General features: G+C 38.4%; 1 protein-coding gene across 1 annotated transcript in view; it reads left to right on the top strand.

The window, feature by feature from the left end:
- CACNA2D3 (calcium voltage-gated channel auxiliary subunit alpha2delta 3) overlaps positions 1–20,225 on the top strand; it is an 832,322-nt gene that overhangs the window by 740,199 nt on the left and 71,898 nt on the right. Inside the window, exons 36-38 of the mRNA XM_082346809.1 lie at positions 10,230–10,352; positions 10,558–10,645; positions 15,147–18,287. Coding sequence (XP_082202935.1) covers positions 10,230–10,352; positions 10,558–10,645; positions 15,147–15,239 — 304 coding nt within the window. The 3' untranslated portion in view covers positions 15,240–18,287. The remainder of the gene's footprint in view (positions 1–10,229; positions 10,353–10,557; positions 10,646–15,146; positions 18,288–20,225) is intronic.

Genomic DNA, 20,225 nt, shown 5'->3' with positions numbered 1-20,225 from the left:
GTGTTGGAGTATATCACCAATAGTCACAAAAATCTGTGTGAACACTAATCTTTAAAACCTACAACATTGCCTTAGATACAATGTTTCTGGAATGCATCTGTCTCTCTTGAAATTTCCCTATGGCTCTGGGTCTCTACCTCAGTACTTAACACTCTTCAAAACGAATAACTATGCTGTTTTGTGATAAGAAACTATTTAATAGTGGTGGGAATTATTAGCAACATTGGTTTAAGAAGTCAGATCTCAAAATATACCAAACTACATGATTTGTCTGACTCTCTCCCTGGGAGATTGATTCAAAGCTACAAGATATATTATTCAGAAAGCATCAAAGTAAAAAAGTATGGGTTCTGCCTTTATTTCAGTCAGTGAAAATATATTGAGTTTCAACTGTAGATCAGGCAGAGTTAAAGATGATATTATAGAGAAACTCAGAGAGGGCTCCTGATGGGGACTTACCCCAAGGATATATAGTCAAATTGGTCACATGGAAGAGGGCAGCAAAACCACTAAGGAGGTACTTCCTTTTTCTTTCAATTAATGATCTTGGAGAAATTTCACGTGATTTTAGTTTTTCTGTTAGCAACTGAAATTGTAAAGCAAATGCTGATCACTGAGATTTAGTTTTCTACATATGTATGTCTATAGTCTAAAAAATAGAAAGCTATTTTTCCATGGTTCTGGTTCCTATTAAATGTAATTTCTACTCATTGTAGAAAACTGAACAGTAGATAAATATATAAGAATAAAGTAAAAATCACATGCAATCTCACCACTCAGAACTGAGGCAGAGAAATTACATGCTTACACTCTAAAGCCAAGTAGTCTGGATCTGAATCCCAGCTCCATGTCTTATTAGCTCAGTAACTTCAGGCAAGTTACCTAGTTTCTTCATCTATAAACTGTGGATAAGTAAAAGTATTTAAATGGTGCTATATTTCCTTCTAGGCTTTTTTTCCTATGCAAAACTTATACTTAGTCTAATTGGTTTTTTGCTCTTAACAAAGTGTGGTAGACAAAATGCCTTTTTCATATAATGCAAGATGTCCAACCTTTTAGAAGGAAATTATTGATGGTAGAATGTGACTTTTCCAGTTAAAATTAGATGTTCAACTCCCCAGTGAATTCTTTTTAGTTTTGCGTCTGTTTAGACCTCCCAATGGTTCATTATGATGTTGTTCTATTTTGCTAAATGAACCCAACAATTCACTTGGAGATTGTAGAAGACATTGTAAAGCTAGAAAGTGGGAGATTATAACTGTGAATCCAAAGTAATGTCAATGTGAACCCTCCAATCAAGGGACAGGTTCTCTGGTGTCAGTTTATCACTGAAATTTGCCCCAAACACTTTTCCATCTGATATTTTGATTTTTATGGGGTAAGATGGAAGGAGTAAAGTCTGACAGCTTAAATCCAGAACTTGTCTCTGATACCTATTACCTGTGCTATCTTAAACCAAGATGGGACCAAATTACTTACATTCTCTAAATCTCAGGTGCTTTTTCTATAACTTGGGAATAATATGACCTGCCTCGAAGAGTTGTTGGGAAATAAACCAGTTTTAGGTAAAAGACCTTCACACAATGACTGCTACGGTAAGGGCTCAGTAAGTGGTAGATGGTGATGACTGTGATGATGGTGATTAGAGTGTAATCATTAAAATGAAGACTTAGATTTTTATAGAGCTTTTTTTACTTTGATATTTGATGGGTTTTAGGATTTGGAAAAGTTGTTTAACTTATCAAAGCATATATATTTTCATCCTTAAAATGAAGATGATAATTCTTTGAGTTGGTGTGAAGATTAAAGGGGGAAGTGCTTAGAAAAGTGCTTGGCCCTAGGTAAATACTCCATAAATGTTAGCTCTTATTCTCATTATTTATAAGAAAAGACACTAATAGTTCCAGTGAAAATATTTAACAAATTCCTTACTCTTCTTAAGGGATTAGAAGAAAATGTTTCATGTCATAATTAAGAGGATTTACTGAAGACTCTAGTACCAAAAAAATAAATGAATAAATAAAAGATTGAAAAGCTAAAGTAACAGCCAAGTTTTAAAAGTATCTTTTGTTGTCAGCTCTTTTGAGATTTTCTTCTTCTGAGATGAGAAAAGAAAATTGGATCCTTTTTGCATTTCATTCTATGGGGCTCTTTCCCCCATATTTCAAACACAAAATAGCTTTCCTTGCCACCTGCCTTGGGCTGATAATGCCAAAGAACTTCCTGCCCAAGTGGTTTTTAAGCTCTGGGTTGGCACCATAAATCTCAACAAATCCTTGGCGGGGCTGAGGATGAGTGAAAGTCATTATTATGGGTCTTTTGGACTCATTCTTTCTGCAGTATAATAAATACCACCGTGGGACACTGTGCCCTGCAGACAAAGCATCACTTGGGCTCTTTGTGTGCACTTCCCATCAGCAAGTCACAAGTGGAATGTCATAATGTGTCCATTGTATATACATTTTTGAATAAATAAGTATAACAAAGACAATATGCTCATCTCATTTAATCTCAGCTCTTAACTGTGAAAACACAACACATTTCCCACTCTAGTGAAATGGAGCAGGAAAGGCCTGTACCAGTCTGGTTCCTGGCATGCCATCAGAGGAATACCTGGTGGGAGCCATGATGATGGTTTCTAGGGCTCAACTCCCTAACGCCTAAGTTTTCCAATTGTAATTTGATCACTTGTTTTCAGGGATGGGATTTTTGTCAGATGTCTTGTAGGCACCTATTGGACAGGTCCCACAGCCCTGGCTCTTTTCCAACTCTGGATAGGGTCTCTTACACAGATAGATTTACTGGAAGAATGTCAACAGGATGTCAAGTGAGGCTTTCCTTGTAGCCCCAGACTGAGGACCTGAGCACCAGAGGTTCTAAAGAGAACAGCCATTTAGCTGGCACTGATTTAGAATTGGAAACCCTCCCCCCGACCCCCACCTTCAAGTTTATTTGAGGGCTGACAACTGGCCCACCTTTAATCTACCACAAGAAGACTGATGAGGAGCCTAACAAGGAAGAGATCAAGGTTCATGGAAAGAGGCGTTTTCCTCCAAGGAGTACTTTTTCCTGCTGGGATCCAGATGGGTGGTGGGGAATTCTCCAAGACTCTAATATATTTTGGGGGTATCTGAAAGAAGGGAGGTCCAGCACTGGCCAAATGTCTGCTGGGTGGCAGGTGTGCTGACGTGTCCTATCCAAGCAGGGGAAAGAGATCTAGAGGGAGAGGGCTAGGCTTGGAGAAGGAGCAGCACTGAAGTGGCCTATGGCTGGGCCAGCAAAGATGCCTGTTTCCCAGGGGGCAGATAGACAATATGGAAGATTGCTATCATCTTGCTTAAACTCAGCAAGGGCGTTGCTCTCCAGGAGAGGTCCACACTAAGGGCAAGATGCTGATGGCAAGAGCTGTGTGGGTGGTCACACTGGGGCCACGTTGAGGGGCTCTTGGTTCTTAGGAGAATCCACGGTAACCTCACAAAAAAGCCACATTGGGGTGCTGGATCCACACAGAGGACACCAAAGGCCAAGCTGTTACAAGCTGTGGTGAGAGATTGCACCATGGCCTGGTGAGTAGGAAATGCTTGCCTCTTTGCTGCTCCATTTTCCCCACCCCAAATGACTGAAGAAGCTAGAAAATAGAAGCTTGAAGGAATGACAGTGTAGAGCTTCAAACTAGATATGAAATTAAAGTATTAAACTAGATTGGACTAATTTTATTAACCTCAAGTTTTCAGAAAGTTAGGGAATCTATACAAGATATCATTTAGAGATGAGAAAGCAGGAATTCAGTACAGTAGGGTTGAAAATAGAGACTTAAAAAAAATTGTTTCGGGAATTCCCTGGTGGTCCAGTGGTTAGGACTCTGCACTTTCCCTGCTGAGGGCCCGAGTTCCATCCCTGGTCAGGGAACTAGGATCCCACAAGCTGCGCCACATGGCCAAAAAAAAAAAAAAATTGTTTCATGTTTCTATCTCTATTAAGCTGAGACAACTCAATAAGCTTGTTCATTTGCATTCCCAGGTTAATCCTTACTGCTGCATGCTGTATTTCAGTGTCCTACTGAATTCTATTTGCTGCATTTCATTTAAGATCTTTGCATCAATATTCACAAAAAGAGATTATTCCGTAGCTCTTCTTTCCTCCCTCCCTCCCTTCCTCCCTCCCTCCCTCTCTCTCTTTCTCTCTTTCTTTCTTTCTTTCTTTCTTTCTTTCTTTTCTTCTTTCTTTCTTTTTGTATAATCTTGGTCAGGTTTTATATCAAGGTCCTTGATAAAAGAAATCTGAAGTATTTCCTTCTTTCCCTGTGCTCTGAAGCAGCTTAAATATTTTAGAACTACATGTGCCTTGACATGCTAACATGATTCACCTGTGAAATTTCCTGGGCCTGACACTTTTGGGGGTGAGCAGGGGAGGCCCTGCTGTTTATTCTTTCACCTTGTTTGAACTGAGCCATGAGTAGGTGCTAGTGTTCCCCGTTTACCTCCCCCATGCCACAGGGTACCACAACTATGGGTTAGAACATGGCCTCAGTATTTAATTTCTAGTTTAAATTTAAGCAGTCCATCACCAAATGCTTGCTCTCCACAACTTATGGGCCTGGGTCACTGCAGGGCATTTTGGGGCACATTGGGGGAAGACAGGCGTCTCCCCACCTCCAAAGAGAATAGGGTCCTTTGGAGATCCACATACCCAGTCCACCTGGAGAGTAGTACAACCTAGAACACAATCAGTGCCAAATTCAAATTGGTTCCCTGTGACTTACTCATTGTCTTTTATTTTATCTTTAGAAAAAATATGGACAATTTGTAAAGGTTGAAAATCTATAAAAGGTGAAAGACTTTAAAATGTTTTAAGATTCTGTCCTGCCCGATTATTTTTTGAGCCATGGTTTTGTACCCAATTAATGAAAAGCAAGCCAACCAAGCTCTTCAAATGTTCACCCTGGGGTCCTCTGGGAATCTTAGCCATGGGTTCCCCCCACCACACACACTGGTCCAGGCAGCATTAGGGGAGCAGTGTGACCGCCTTCCTCATCTGGGTAGCAAAGCCCCCTCAGTCCCTCTTGTCAAGGGAGGCTGTCTTGAAATTGCATCATCTTTTTTCCTCTAGTTCTTTCTCAGTCTGTTGTGAATGGAAAAGGGAGGGCTGGGTTATTTCAGTTCCGGCAATGGACAGATCAAAATTGCTTCCCTCTCTCCTACTCTGTTTCCCTTGAGGACCTAATTTATTTCATGCATTTTGACCTATCCCTACTTAGAAATGGCTGCTGTGATTCTCTGTTGAGGCATTTCCCTTCCGCCTTGTTTGGCCCCCAGGCCAACCCCACAGGCCACGGTCCCTCTACACAGCGAAGTCAGTCTGGCTGCTGGGCCCAGCTGGATGGAGGTGTGTTTTATGAAGTTCAACCCTGCACCCTGGGCCATAAATACACATTGTGCACATAAATGAACAGCTAACATTGGCCAGACCCCTCCAAAAAAACATGTTAATAAGCAGACAGTAAGTCTTTAAAATATGGAAAAGCAGTTAATCTTTCCGCTGGCAAATCCTTGGTAGGGGGTGTTTTCCTCCACTGTAGTAATAGCTGCCTGCAGAGATTTCCATCTCCTAGGACTGGGGGTAAAAGGGGGGGAGTTTGCTCTACCCCCCTTGGGGCTTCATGAGAACACTTGGGGAGCCTTCACCTTGGAGGGTGAATGTGTTAAAATGAATAATATCTTGCACTGGTTGTCATTAACCATTCATATCAAGTGATCACTGGGTCTGCCCTCGAGGAGCTTGAGCACTAATAATTCCAGTACAAGACAGAAAGTCGGCTGCCTATGGTAGCAGCCCCGTAACAGGCCTGGGCTCCAGAGGCTTGCAGCTCTGCCCCTGTTACTCTAGGAAGTCAGTTAATCTCTTGTTTCCTGATCTCTAATATGGGCACAATTATGTCTCATTCGTACAACTTCTGTAGGAGTTGAGTTACGTTCTCTGAGTCCCAGTTTTCTCTTTTCTGAAATGAGAAAATCAATACTCTTTGCCCCTAGCATAACATTCCATTTTATAAATGTTTTAAGAATACACGTACACATTCTCCTTGTAAAGAACTCCAATGTTACAGATTAAGTTTAAGTCTCCCCGGACAATTATTCCCAGTCTTCTCTTGTCCACCACTGCCATCCTGTTCCCTCCCCTCCATCCCCTCCTCCCTTGCTCTCTCTCTCACTGATGATGTGGTAGGAGGACCAGACTTGAGGGTAGGGATGGGGGCTCAGTAGACAGAAGGTGCCTGGAGCCAATACATGCTTGCTTTATTGGAGAGATGGAAGGTCAAGTTTGCAAATTGCCTCTAATCTGTTGAGCAGCCATGACTTTTATCTACATGTCTCAGGCAGAGCATGGGAGTTGCCAGTGGGTTGACTTAAGGAGGATATAGGTGACAACTGTCAATCTGGAGATGACATGATCTGTGCCTTATAAATACTTAATTTCACTTGGTCCTTTCATTCCTTTTTATCACTAGGAAGACACTTCATATGTTCTGTCCTTTTTTGTGTTCTACCCACATGTGCTCCACTTGTTCATTTATTCCTTCTATGTTAACATGAGTCATGGATCACTTACTGATACTATCTATTCCTAACCTAACTGATAAGTCTTATCCATCCCATTTATTTTTCTTGTTCTCTGTAGCAGAATCAAATACTCTTAGATGAGAATATTAAATATTCTTAAATATTTATACTTTATGTATAGTTTTGCAACGTTATTTTCCCACTTACTATGTTTTGGGTAATCTTTCATGATGGTAAATGGACACCTTTTACCCTTTCATCTGGTGCCAAGTAGACCATAGAACAGACACACTGTTGCTTATTTAATCATTCCTCTGTTGATGGACTTTCAGGTGGGTTTTGTTTTTTCCTCCTCTCAATGAACAATGTTACCAAGAGCATCTTTATGTATGTCTTCTTGGGTTCTTGAACAATAGTTCCTCTTACTGAGAAGTAAAACTACTGGAAAAATAGGATCTAAATGATTTTTCACTGTAACGGTAACGAATTGTTCTCATAGGGGCTGTAAAATTCACTTTCCCACCAGCAGTGTAGAATAATATTCACTTCTTCAGACTCTCCATCATTTGATACTACCATAGACTTAAAATTTTTCCATTCTGCTGGTGAAAAATGCATTTCATTATTTTAATTTCATTTTAATTTATATTTACCTAATTTGTAGTGAGATCGAACCCCTTTTACATATCAGCTGTCTATCTGTGTTTCCCCTTCTGTAAATTATCTTATGGGTTTTGATACTGATTAGGGGCAAGCATCTTCCCTTCTCTCTCTGTCTCTCTCTCTTTTTTTTTTTTTTATAAAACTCAATTTTATACAATTGTCCAGACTGTTCTTTGTATTTAATCTTATGAATGAATCTTAGGATCATCACCTCAAATTCCATCAAAATTCCTGTTGGGATTTTTATTGAGATTACTTTGAATTAAAAGGTTAATTGAAGGAGAAATGACACCTTTAATATATAACTGTTCCCTTCCACAACGACTGTGGATTTCTTAGGGTTGTTTTTTTTCTTTTATGTTCAGTAAAGTTTGATCATTTTCTTCATAAAGAAACATCTTTTACTAGGTTTATCCTTGGGCATTTCATAGTAATTATTGACAATATCAATGGTTCTTTATTTCATAAATATTTTTTCATTGGTTATTGCCAGTGTCAGGGAAAGGCTGTGGTTTTATATGCTGATTATGTAACTGGGCAGCTTGCTTAGTTCTTTTCTTGGTTCTAACAGTTGGTCAGTGGGTTCACATGGATTTTCTATGAACACAGTGTTATCTGTTCTTTGGGTGACTTGGTAGTATTCACTTGGGGTTAGATTCTCAATGTGCATTTCAGGTTTTTTTCATGCAGTTGGTTTGCTGGTGTTTTTTATAGCTTGGCCAAATGTTGATAATTTATACTTTATCCCCCAAAGTGTGTTTGCTCTAAGTTTTCAAATTGTTTGTAATGATATTCGTAATACTCACTTAAAATGTTTAAAATGCCTCTGTATCTTTTAGGTTTTAATGTAACTTTGTGACTTCTTTTTCTTGATCAGGAGTGCCATAAGTGGACTTATGTCCTTGTTCTTTTAAGCCAGAGTTTGATTCTTTTAGTTATCTTCACGTTTTCGTCTGCATCTTATTCTTCTGCTTTTATCTTTATAAGTTCATCCTGTCATTGATTCAGTGAATGTTTACTGAGCATCTGCTTTGTCCCAGGCGTAACTCTGGCTGCTGGGGATAAAAGATAACCAGGGGCAGACGCATGTGACCTTCCTCCTGTGGAAACCACAGTTTGTTGTGAGGGACAGACAGTGAGCAAGGAAGGAGGAAGTGGAGGCAAAGGAGATTGAGAAGAAAGGCAGTGAGGTCGTTGGTGTCCTTGACAAGAACCGATCCAAGGGTGTGGTAAGGACTACAGCCTTATTGGAGTAGATTTGTGAAAGAAGAGAAGTGAGGAAGTAGAGAGAAAGGAAGAGAGAGAGAGGAGAGAGAGAGGGATTGTGTATAATTCTTTTTAGGAGTTGTACTATAAATGAGGACGGGGAAGCAGGGTGGTAGGTGGAGGTAAAGTTAAGGGAGAGTTTTGTGTAAGCTGAAGAAAATGGCTAGTAAACAAGAGAAACTATTTGTACAATGATCACCTCTCTCCTCTTCCATCAGTCACATCCTTGCAGAAGCCTGAGGGCTGGGCTTTGGAGAGGGGCATCAATTCTCAGCCCAGTGTACCACAGGGGAGAATGAGTGTAGGGCACAGGTGCAGGTTTATGTTCTTATTTTTCCAGTTTCTTGATTCAAAAACACAGTTCGTTTATTTGCAGATTTTTTTCCCAGTAAAAATATTTAAGCAGCCCAGACTCAAATCTGCACAGATTTGAGTCTGGGCTGCTCTCAAATTCTCAAGGATTAATTGGATGTGTTTTTAACCTTTTATTTCCACTGCTTATATCTTTTTGCTATTAATTTCTAATTTTACCCAAATGTAAAAGAAGAACATGTAATTGATACTTTCTGCTCTTTGGAATGTGTTGCAGTTCCCTGCGTTTGAAAATGACATATTCTGTTATTGCTTAGATCTGAAGAGTTTTTGCTCTATATTTTAAACAAGTCATGCATTCATCATACCATTTTGGTATTTCTATCAGTTTGTATACTATGATCATAAAAATTCATGTCATATCTTGTTATACTAGATACACTCTAGAGAACAGAACAAATTTTTTGAGAGAAAGATGAATGAAGATGACTTACAGAGAAATTGACCATTTTTTAATGTTATAGTCTAGTTCATCTGACTAAACTGAATTTGGTAAAATATCATGAAAATTTATGTGACAGGGATTCTGGGCCTGGGGCTACATATTTAGCTAATCTGTTGGCTATAGAAGAATACGGGATTTGTTCTCTAATTTGTTCCTCCAAAGAGTCACTGGTATTTCTGGTTCAAGGAGTATTTTTATGGTGACATTACTTTGTCATTTCATTGTATTGGGTAAGGTGAGAAAGAGGTGTCATTAGGCTTACTTATGTTGGACTAGCTGTACAGATAGACCCAGAATGTCAGAAGTGCCATATGGCCTTAGTACCAGCTTAACTTGGTCTCTGAGAAGGATGGATCTCCTTAAACAACTAGCACTAATTTCATCCAAAAAATACCTCTATTATGGGCAGACATTGTGCAAAGTGGTTCAGGGAAAGGTCTAGGAAGTTCACTTCATCTTTTATCATTAATATGACATAGCTTCAATCTATCCTTGATGGAGGGAGAAGGAAAAATACACCTCAAAGAACATCAGATGCAACTTGGGGTGATGTTTAGGCCCTGGGAGAAGAAAATGAGTCTTGGAAAAGCCTAACCTCTTAGACCCTGGAAACTGAGGTGATTTAGCCAACTCTGACTCTCCTGTTTCATACACGTAAAAGTCCAGTCTTTCCAAGGTGAGTTTTATGAGCTTTATATGGACATAGATGTAGGTTATAGGCTACTGTCTTCTTAGTGAAACTTCATGTTTGAAAGTGAAGAGCCTCATGGAAGGAGGCAACTTGACTAGTAAAGCAGTCTCTGAAACTTGTTTTCCAAAACATTACAGTAGTTCCCCCACCCCAGGGAAAGTTTTCCTCACGGCTATTAAGTTGAGGGATGGTAAATGACCACTCACTGTCTCTCTGCCTCTTGTTCCAACAGGTCCTTTGTCATCCAGCAAATCCCAAGCAGCAATCTGTTCATGGTGGTGGTGGACAGTAGCTGCCTCTGTGAGTCTGTGGCCCCCATCACCATGGCACCCATTGAAATCAGGTATATCCTTTTGTGTGTAGGTCCAGCCACTACTGATGAAGCTGGTAAGGGGTATCGACAGTAAGGAAACCTAGGGGAGAATTCTTAGAGAGGAGGAGATGATATCCTTTCCACTATTAGAGAGAGAGAAGTTGTCAAGGGAGTTTAGTGCCAAGTTTTGAGCTCTGAAATTCAGAGTAAGGAAAAGGAGCATCTTGGAAATATGCCTTAACAACAGTCAACATAACGAATCCCTTAAGTGTGAACGTTTAAAGGCTCAGAAGATCAGAAGGCGTCCGGAATCTTGTCATGGCTTCCATCCTGAGGTAATCTGAGAACGCTTCCTACTCTTTTCCCATCAGATTCACCATGAGAATCTCACAGTAGTCAAAGAACTATAGCTCAAAAGTTTACTCTTGAGAAAGCAGTCCCTTTCAGGCAAACCAAAGAAGAATATACAGGAAGGCTAATGGTACTCTACTTTCAACCTCTCACTGCCTTCTTATTTAGTCTGTGCTTAATAGTCTTATTATATCCATGTATATTTTTTAAAAGCCTCTTTACTATCTTCCCCATTACAAATGTGCTATAATTTTACCACTTTCCACTATTACACATAAAGTGGCTCTTACCATCTTGTTTTACTTCTTTCAAATTGTAGTTAAAATTATTTTCCTGCTTACTTTTAGACAGCCTTTTATTTATAAGAAATTCATGTAATGCAAAAGTGGCAATACTAATGTCAGATCAAGAGTCACAATATATAAGTGTGGAATGATAAGCCTTTAAACTCCCCTAACCACACGAAGTCACAACTCTAAAGGCACTACATTTACACCAAAAGTGATGATCAGAGAAAAATTAAACCTAGTACTAAGAAAGGTAAACTTATCACCCATGTAGGTGAATTATGTCCTTCAATGTTGTAGGCAAAAAAAATTAAATATGGCAAGAAAAGTTACAATTTAAAAATTAAGTCCATCCCCCACCTTGAAAAATAGAAAACTTGCCTAGACCAATTACTATAGGGAGACTGGGAAGATATTCATTTTTTAAAATGCCACCAGAGCCAGCTGAGTGTTAATCTCACCTGTAAATAGCAAATAATTTTAATGTTATTTAAACTATCCAAGTCCTAGAAAATATTTTAAAGTCAGTATAGTATTAAAAAGAATTTGGCATTTATTGAGAATGTTTCCTTCTGTATTTGAGGGAGAGTTCAATAACAACATAAGTTGAAAGGGCCTTTGATAAAATTGAGTGATCACCTCTAATAAAAGCTCTATGAACTTTCTATTTTCTATGAAAATAGAAATATGAACAATAGTCCAAAAACAATAATACCACTTCAATTAAAACCAGAACTGCATACATAGCACTAAAGTCACTAGAGTAAAAATCTTCTCGAGTTAATAAGATAATTTGCTTTGGTAACTAGATACATGATAAACACTAAAAAAAAATCAGTATTTTTTTACTTTAAGTTTCTAGACCCACTGAGATGAGGTCAGTGGAAAAGAATAGTAATTCTTATGTATGACAAAGGTTCAATTCAAAGGGGAGAGTATAGAATGGACTTGCATGGTAAATGATGGTCTCATAAGAAATTCTAGGGATTGGACTCATGCTCTTGGATTGGAAGAATTAATGTTGTTAAAATGGCCATACTACCCAAAGCAATCTACAGATTTCATGTGATCTCTATCAAATTACCCATGACATTTTTCACAGAACTAGAACAAATAATCCTAAAACTTATATGGAAACATAAAAGACGCAGAATCGCCAAAGCCATTCTGAGAAAAAAGAACAAAGCAGGAGACATAACCCTCTCAGGCTTCAGACAATACTACAAAGCTACAGTAATCAAAACAGCATGGTACTGGCACAGAAACAGACATATGGATCAGTGGAACAGAATAGAGGGCCAAGAAATAAACCCACACACCTATGGTCAATTAATCTTCAAGAAAGGAGGCAAGAATATACAATGGGGAAAAGACAGTCTCTTCAGCAAATGGCGTTGGGAAAGCTGGACAGTCACATGCAAATCAATGAAGTTAGAACACACCCTCACACCATACACAAAAATAAATTCAAAATGCCTTAAAGACTTAAATACAAGACATGACACCATAAAACTCCTAGAAGAGAACATAGGCAAGACATTCTCTGACATAAATTGTACCAGTGTTTTCTTAGGTCAGTCTCCCAAGGCAATAGAAATAAAAGCAAGATAAACAAATACTGTATGCTAACACATATATATGGAATCTAAAAAAAAAGAAAAAAGGTTCTGAAGAACCTAGGGGCAGGACAGGAATAAAGACACAGACATAGAGAATGGACTTGAGGACACAGGGAGGGGGAAGGGTAAGCTGGGAAGAAGTGAGAGAGTGGCATGGACATATATACACGACCAAATGTAAAATAAATAACTAGTGGGAAGCAGCTGCATAGCACAGGGAGATCAGCTCGGTGCTTTGTGACCACCTAGAGGGGTGGGATAGGGAGGGTGGGAGGGAAACACAAGAGGGAGGGTATATGGGGATACATGTATACATAGAGCTGATTCACTTTGTTATACAGCAGAAACTAAAACACAATTGTAAAGCAATTATACTCCAATAAAGATGTTTAAAAAAAAATGGGACCTAATCAAACTTATAAGCTTTTATACAGCAAAGGAAACCATAAACAAAACAAAAGGGCATCCTACAGGCTGGGAGAAGATATTTGCAAATGATGCAACTGAAAGGGCTTAATTTCCAAAATATACAAACAACTCATACAACTCAATAACAAAAATCAAACAGCCCAGTTGAAAAATGGGCAGAAAACCTAAATAGACATTTCTCCAAAGAAGAAATACAGATGGCCAATAGGCACATGAAAAGATGCTCGTCATCACTAATTATTAGAGAAATGCAAATCAAAACTACATTGAGGTACCACCTCACACCAGTCAGAATGGCCATCATCAAAAAGTCTACGGATAACAAATGCTGGAGAGGGTGTGGAGAAAAGGGAACCCTCCTACACTGTTGGTGGGAATATAAATTGGTGCAGCCACTATGGAAAACAGTACAGAGGTTCCTGATAAAAGTAAAAATAGAGTTGCCATATGATCCAGCAATCTCACTCCTGGGCATATATCCAGGTAAAACTATAATTCAAAAAGATACATGCAACCCTATGTTCATAGCAGCACTATTTACAATAGCCAAGACATAGAAATAACCTAAATGTCCATCAGCAGATGAATGGATAAAGACAATGTGATGTATATATATAATGGAATATTACTCAGCCATAAAAAAGAATGAAATAATGCCATTTGCAGCAACATGGATGAACCCAGAGGTTATCATACTAAGCAAAGTAAATCAGAAAGAGAAAGACAAATACCATATGATATCATTTATATGTGGAACCTATCAAGTATAAGTGGAATCTAAAATACGACACAAATGAACATATCTATGAAACGGAAACAGACTCACAGATGTAGAGACAGACTTGTGGTTGCTAAGGGTGTGGGGGAAGGATTGGGAGTTTGGGATTAACAGATGCAAACTATTATGTCTAGAATGGATAAATAACAAGGTCCTACTGTATAGCACAGGGAACTATATTCAATATCCTGAGATGAACCATAATGGAAAAGAAAATGGAAAAATATATATATATTATATATATAATATATTATGTATATATATAAAATATATTATATATATAATATATAATATATATGTATCTGAATCATTTTGCTGTACAACAGAAATTTACACAACATTGTAAATCAATTATACTTCAATACAATTTTAAAAATAAATAAATAAAAAAGAAATTCTAGGGATTGGAGAGACCTTCTTATCCAAGACCAAAGAGTTATAGAAGAAAAACAGATTTATTTAACTATATAAAAATTATAACTTTTTGATGGAAAAACATAACTAAGTCAGTATCCAATTTATAGAACTTGAAAAAATATTTATAAATCAAAGCATAAAGAGCTCTTTAAATTGATAAGTCAAACAACTACATATAAAAATAAGCCGAGGACATGAAATATACAATTTACTGGGTGATCAGAAAATACAGGTACCAATGAAATATCTAGCAATAGCCATCAAAAGCAAAAATACTCTTTAGCTCTGCACTGTCACTCCTGGGCATCTTTACCTAAGGCCAGGGCAGGAGCAAGTATCATTGTTTGGTAAGGACCTATATTCAGCACTCTTTGTAGCAGTAGAGAACAGATGAGAAGATGAATGACCATCAATAACAAAAAAAAAGAACTGAATAAAATAGACCTAGAATAATGGAGATAGAGAAATTTCCATCAATTAGTAGATAAAAATCACGGTACAGAAAGGAATAAATAATATGATTTGAGTTTTGTAAAACAGAGCCTCCCTTCCTCCAAATTAAAAAGAAGACACACACAAAACCTTCCATAGCCAAGTATCTGAAATGATCAGCCCCCTGAGATGTGATCTTTTACTAAGAAGGTCAGTATTTTGCTTTTATAAAATAATCACAAGAGACTTCTCTACCAACAGCCCTTTGCCTCTTGAATGTTCTTCATAATAGTATACAAAGAGTCATTTTGAATACTTTATGCATTGACAAGTGAAATCAGAGATTCTCATTACTAACGTGATGAAATGTAGACAAGTCCATTTCCTGGCATTCTCTAGGTTCCAAATTATTTTGTTCATACCCTGGAGAGCAGGGAGGGATCTGGGGACTCCACATACCTTGGGAAGTTTAAGGCATCTTGGGATCCACCTCGGCTCTAACCAACCCTGCCTTTCCCTGTAGGAGAATGCGAGGGAGTGTGGGGGTGCGCTGAATCTCCAGGCCAAGATGGTCCTTATCCTGCTCCCTCTGCTTTTGATGCTCTTCTCAAGGTGACACTGATGGAGATGTTCTCTTGGCATGCTAAAGTATGGAAAAACTGTGAGCCAAAATATGGTGCGACATAGGAGACATGAAATGTAGTCCAACCATCAGCATCTCATGATATTAAACTGTGCGTGATATAAACTCTTAGAGATATGTTGACAAAAAAGTTATCTTTTTACTTTGCCAGTTATGCAAATGTGAGTTTGCTACGTTATTATCATCCTTCATCAGAAACGGGACTGCAAGTGGGCAGTGTCCCTTCTGCTTGAAACCCATTGAAACCAATTTAAAACTGTGTACTTTTTAAATAAAGTATATTAAAATCATAATCTCCTGGTTTGGGTTTTATTATCATTTTACTGCTGAGAATACAGAATGGAAACTACATGAAAATGTCACCCATTCCAGACAGCAAGAAAGGATGGTTGTTGGCAGAGACTTTACTCTAAAGCAGATTCTAGACAAGTATTTAACAACTGTTTAGATGCTCCACTCTCAGTTATAAAAATATTTACAGAAGTAAATCAAAATATCATCTACATCAGAAGAATTTATTACACAGAGCTCTGAATTTTGTTGAACAGAACTTCAATAGAAATCATAATTTGGATGAGAACACAAGCTTCCATAATATTAAAGTGTTGAACTATTTGGGAATAGAAATAAAGTCATAAATCCTAGGAATTCGTTCTGAGAAGACTTGAAGGAGGAAAAGAACAATGACTACAAATGACTCTCAACCTTATTGCTTGAGAATATGGCTTCTGGCTCTCCCCATAAACAAGAGATGAAATTCGGTCTTATACATAACAGAATATGAAACTACCCAGACCTGTAAGCATTTCTAAATTTCTGAACCAAAGAAAACATCTTCCATTGGATCATGACTACCAAATAACCATTCCAAGTGGAATAATTTCTATGCCTAGGTAGAAATGAGAATGCTTTTCTTTAGAGGACAGACATCTAAAAGTCATGTGGAGAAATCAACTTAAACTCTTTAAAAAAAGGCCACATTATCCTGTTGATATTTTAGAAAAACTGATGTGATACTACTTTATACTAAAATGATTCCAGCATTTATAGGAATAACAATACTACATTGTTATTCTTCTTTAAATTACTATTCCTCCAACCCACAAGGTCTTCCTGCTCCTCAAGCATGCTAAGTGGGCACCTGCCTCAGGGCCTTTTCACTTGCTGTTCCTTCTTTGTGAGATACTTTTTCCCCCAGATATCTGCATGCCTTCCTCCCTTACCTGCTTCAGGTCCTTCCTTCTTTGGCAGTCCACCCTGACCTCCTTGTTTGCAGTTGTAACTTCCACACCCCTCCACCCTTCTCTCTTCCCTGCTTGGTATTCTGCCATAGCAGTTATCACCATTGGATTTGTTTATTGTTTGTCTCTCCCCAGGTGAATATAAACACCAAGAAGGCAAGGATTTTGTTTGCTGTTTTTTTATTTTCTCACTGCTATATTCTCATCTCCAAGGAGAGAAGAGTAGAGTGTCCGGCTCAGAGCAGACCCTCAATAAACATTTAAGCAAGTAAGCAAGAGATAGTAGTAGTAAGAGCTGCGCTACCAACGTAGGGGGTGACTGTGTATACATACCCCTGTGGTATAGTGCCATGTGGGAGTATCCGCGTTACTGCAGAGAGCAAGGAGTAATACCATATTCTCTATTATCCTGCCATTGCTAATTTTTGAAGACTTCTATTTGCAGTATTAATGATTGATGCCAATCCTATCCAAAGGTATCCTATCACAACATTTTATTAAAATGTTTGGTTTGCTGCTTATAATTAAGATAAAGTGATACAGTTTAACATAGCATTATATGGCACAATTAGTTATTAAAATTATAAGCTTTGACATTTAATATAATTGGTAACAGATTCAGAAGGCATCTAGAGCTAATCATAGTGTAGCAATCTAGCAATAGTCTTCCTAAAATGTAGAAAGCTTTCATATATGTGAAAATTCATAAAAATATAGAACAATTGCAATATTTATTGAAGGTAGATTAATAAAAAACACAGCATAGACAAGAATAAAGGTGTGATACCTTTATCTGTCCTAAAATTAACAACAGGGCAACTCCATATGCTATACATTGATTGGATTAAGACGACATAGGACACTAAAATAAGATAGTAATGGCAGTGGTAAAAACTACTATATAATGTCTGAAGTGGTTTTAAAATAAGGAAATGTAGCATTATTATTCAAATTATGAGCAGTACAGCACTACAGGGGATAATACTTCTCTTGTTATAAGAGACTGTATAGTTTAGTAAAATATTAAAATCATAGGCAGAAGAACACAGTTTTATTACTATCAATATTGGAGGTCGTTATAATTTAGCAGACCCTTGAGGGCCATTTGCAGTGTCTGCAATTTGGGAGCTTTGTGAAGATGCCTCTAATTGGCACATATATGCTGGGGAGCCTGTTGGGGGCATTTCTACTCATGTGACTTTGTCTTATATACCCAGCTTGTAGCAGCTGTAATTCCTGCTGGGGACTTTGCAGGCATCATTTCCCCGAATCCAGTGATTACAAATCCTGGGCAACTTTGCCCACTCGGGAACATTTGGCACTATCTGGAAACATTTTTTGGTTGTCACAATTTGAGACAAGAGGAGGTGCTACTGGCATCTAGTGGGTAGAGGCCAGGGATGCTGTTAAACATCCTCCAAATCCCGGGACAGACCACACAACAAAGAATTATTTAGCCAAGCATTTCAATAGAGCTAAAGTTGAGAAACCCTGCTCTAATCCTTTAACAATCGATAAGCTTTTGTCTTTACAAATAGATGCCACGGACCTTCTGGATCCCCACGTGGCATCTAAATTGTGCACGCTTGCTCCACCGATGCTAGGAATTCTTTACATAGTGTAAGATACTAAAGTACAGATTCAATTCAGTAGCAATCCAGGTATATCATATGTTAAAATACTCAGATGATGGGGTCCTTCTTGTCCTCCAGGCCTCAGCAGTCTGCCACTGAACACCTGGGAATCCTCGGTCACTGCCTGCTGTTTGCTTCAGAGCAAGGTACTCATGGGACGCTGGCATTTTCCCATTCACTCTCAGTCTCCCCTCCCCACACCTGCAGGAGGGAGCTCAAATGTCTTGTTCACTTCTGGATTCCCGATGCTGAGAATTGCTCCTCAACTTCAGTGACACCCAGGAAGTGTTTGCTTAATGAATAAATAAACCACCCCCATGATACCATTTATCAAAACCTTCTATTTACAAGTTACTATGCAGAGGACTTTCTGTCATCATTTCCTACATCTGCTACTATTCCCATTTCACTGATGAGGAAACTGAGGCTCAATAAGCAAGTTACCCAAATTGCTAGAGCCAGTAAGAGGCAGGGCCTTATGCCACACCTTTCCTCCTTAACCATTACAATACTATATACCATATGCATATGTATCAGTACAATGTACTATAGTCCCACATGGCAGCAGACCCCGGTCCCCTTGGATAGGTAGGAAGTCAGGATGGCAATACTTTCTAGTTTAGGATACTCTAATTCAGCAGCATTTGGATACACTGAAGGCAATATACAATAGTAGATTATAGTGATATTTTTGTAAAATATGGTTAGAAACAGCAGAATAATATGACACTGTGGCTATATCTGTAGTATATTCAAAATACAGTCCTTCCTACTCATATGCACATTATAGGAAATGCAGGATGGTTTAAACCAGGAGTCAGCAAGCTTTTTCTATAAAGGGCCAGAGTGAATATTTTAGACATTGTGGGCCGTGTCATCTGCCTCTGTTGCAACTATTGAACTCTGCCACCGTAGCACGAGAGCCCCTGTGTTCCATTAAAACTTTCTTTAAGTGCACTGAAGTTTGAATTTCATATATTTTCACATGTTGCAAAATATTATTTAGAGGTTTATTCAGGTATTTAAAAATGTAAACACCACTCTTAGCCTGAAAACTGTAGACAGGGGGCCAGATTTGACACATGGGCCATGTTGGTCAACCGCTTGATTTAGAAGATTGCGGGTGACAATTCTTAAGGCTCTCATTACGTGATAAATTAGGAATATCCTTGCAACTTACAGGCATGCATGCTAGAATTGTGTCAGCACTAACAGTATGGGAGCTTCTACAGTACAAATATGACCACACAATTTTTACTTTAACATCACACAAACTAGTACTGTTTGAGACACTGTAAGTACCCTAGTATAATCTAATGCCTTTATATGCATGTAACTACAAACATAAATAAAGAGCATAGCTCACTATAGAGTGCTAGCATTACTGCTACTCGAATTGTAAGGTGAGGGTGTAGGCTGACATAATGTAGTTCAGCACAGTACATTATCATTTCTGTCCCCACAATTAAATGTAATAAAGTGAAACATAAAATCACATTGCTGCTGCCAGCATTGGCTGTCTTAAAGCAGTTACTTCCCTCAGCCTATGCTGTACTGTGTGGCCCTAAACTATAATATTGTGTGTCATACTGCTATATCCCATGATGTTAGGCTACCAAGAATCTTGTTAACAAAAATCCTACCACAAAATCCTATACCAAATGACACCATATTGTAATTACCCTGGCTCTTAATGGCTAACAGTAAACCAGTGATTAGAGATAAATATTTGAGTGGCACCTTTTCAGTAAGATATTGTCACAGCGACATGATATGCACTACTAACTGTAGCATCAAGAAGAGTCCTAAATTACAGTCATACTCTTCTTATATTTATCAGTAACTCTATATTGTCCTTGAATGTGCTATTGCATTATGCTATCACATACTCTCCAAGCTATAGCAATAAACTTGGGGTAGAGAGGGGAGCATTTATTGAGTGCTGACTGTGAAAAGCACTTCACAATAATTATGTCACATAATCCTCACAGTAAGAGTGCACACAAGCCATGAGAAGGGGCATGTTGGAGACGACAGGTGTGAGGTTCAGAGATTACAGGACTTGACCAAGTCACACAGGCAGT

Source organism: Balaenoptera borealis, assembly GCF_965194805.1.
Source record: "Balaenoptera borealis genome assembly, chromosome: 12".
Taxonomy (NCBI): Eukaryota; Metazoa; Chordata; class Mammalia; order Artiodactyla; family Balaenopteridae; genus Balaenoptera; species Balaenoptera borealis.
The sequence above is the reverse complement of the archived record's forward strand: the minus strand, read 5'-3'. Positions and strand labels throughout refer to the sequence as shown.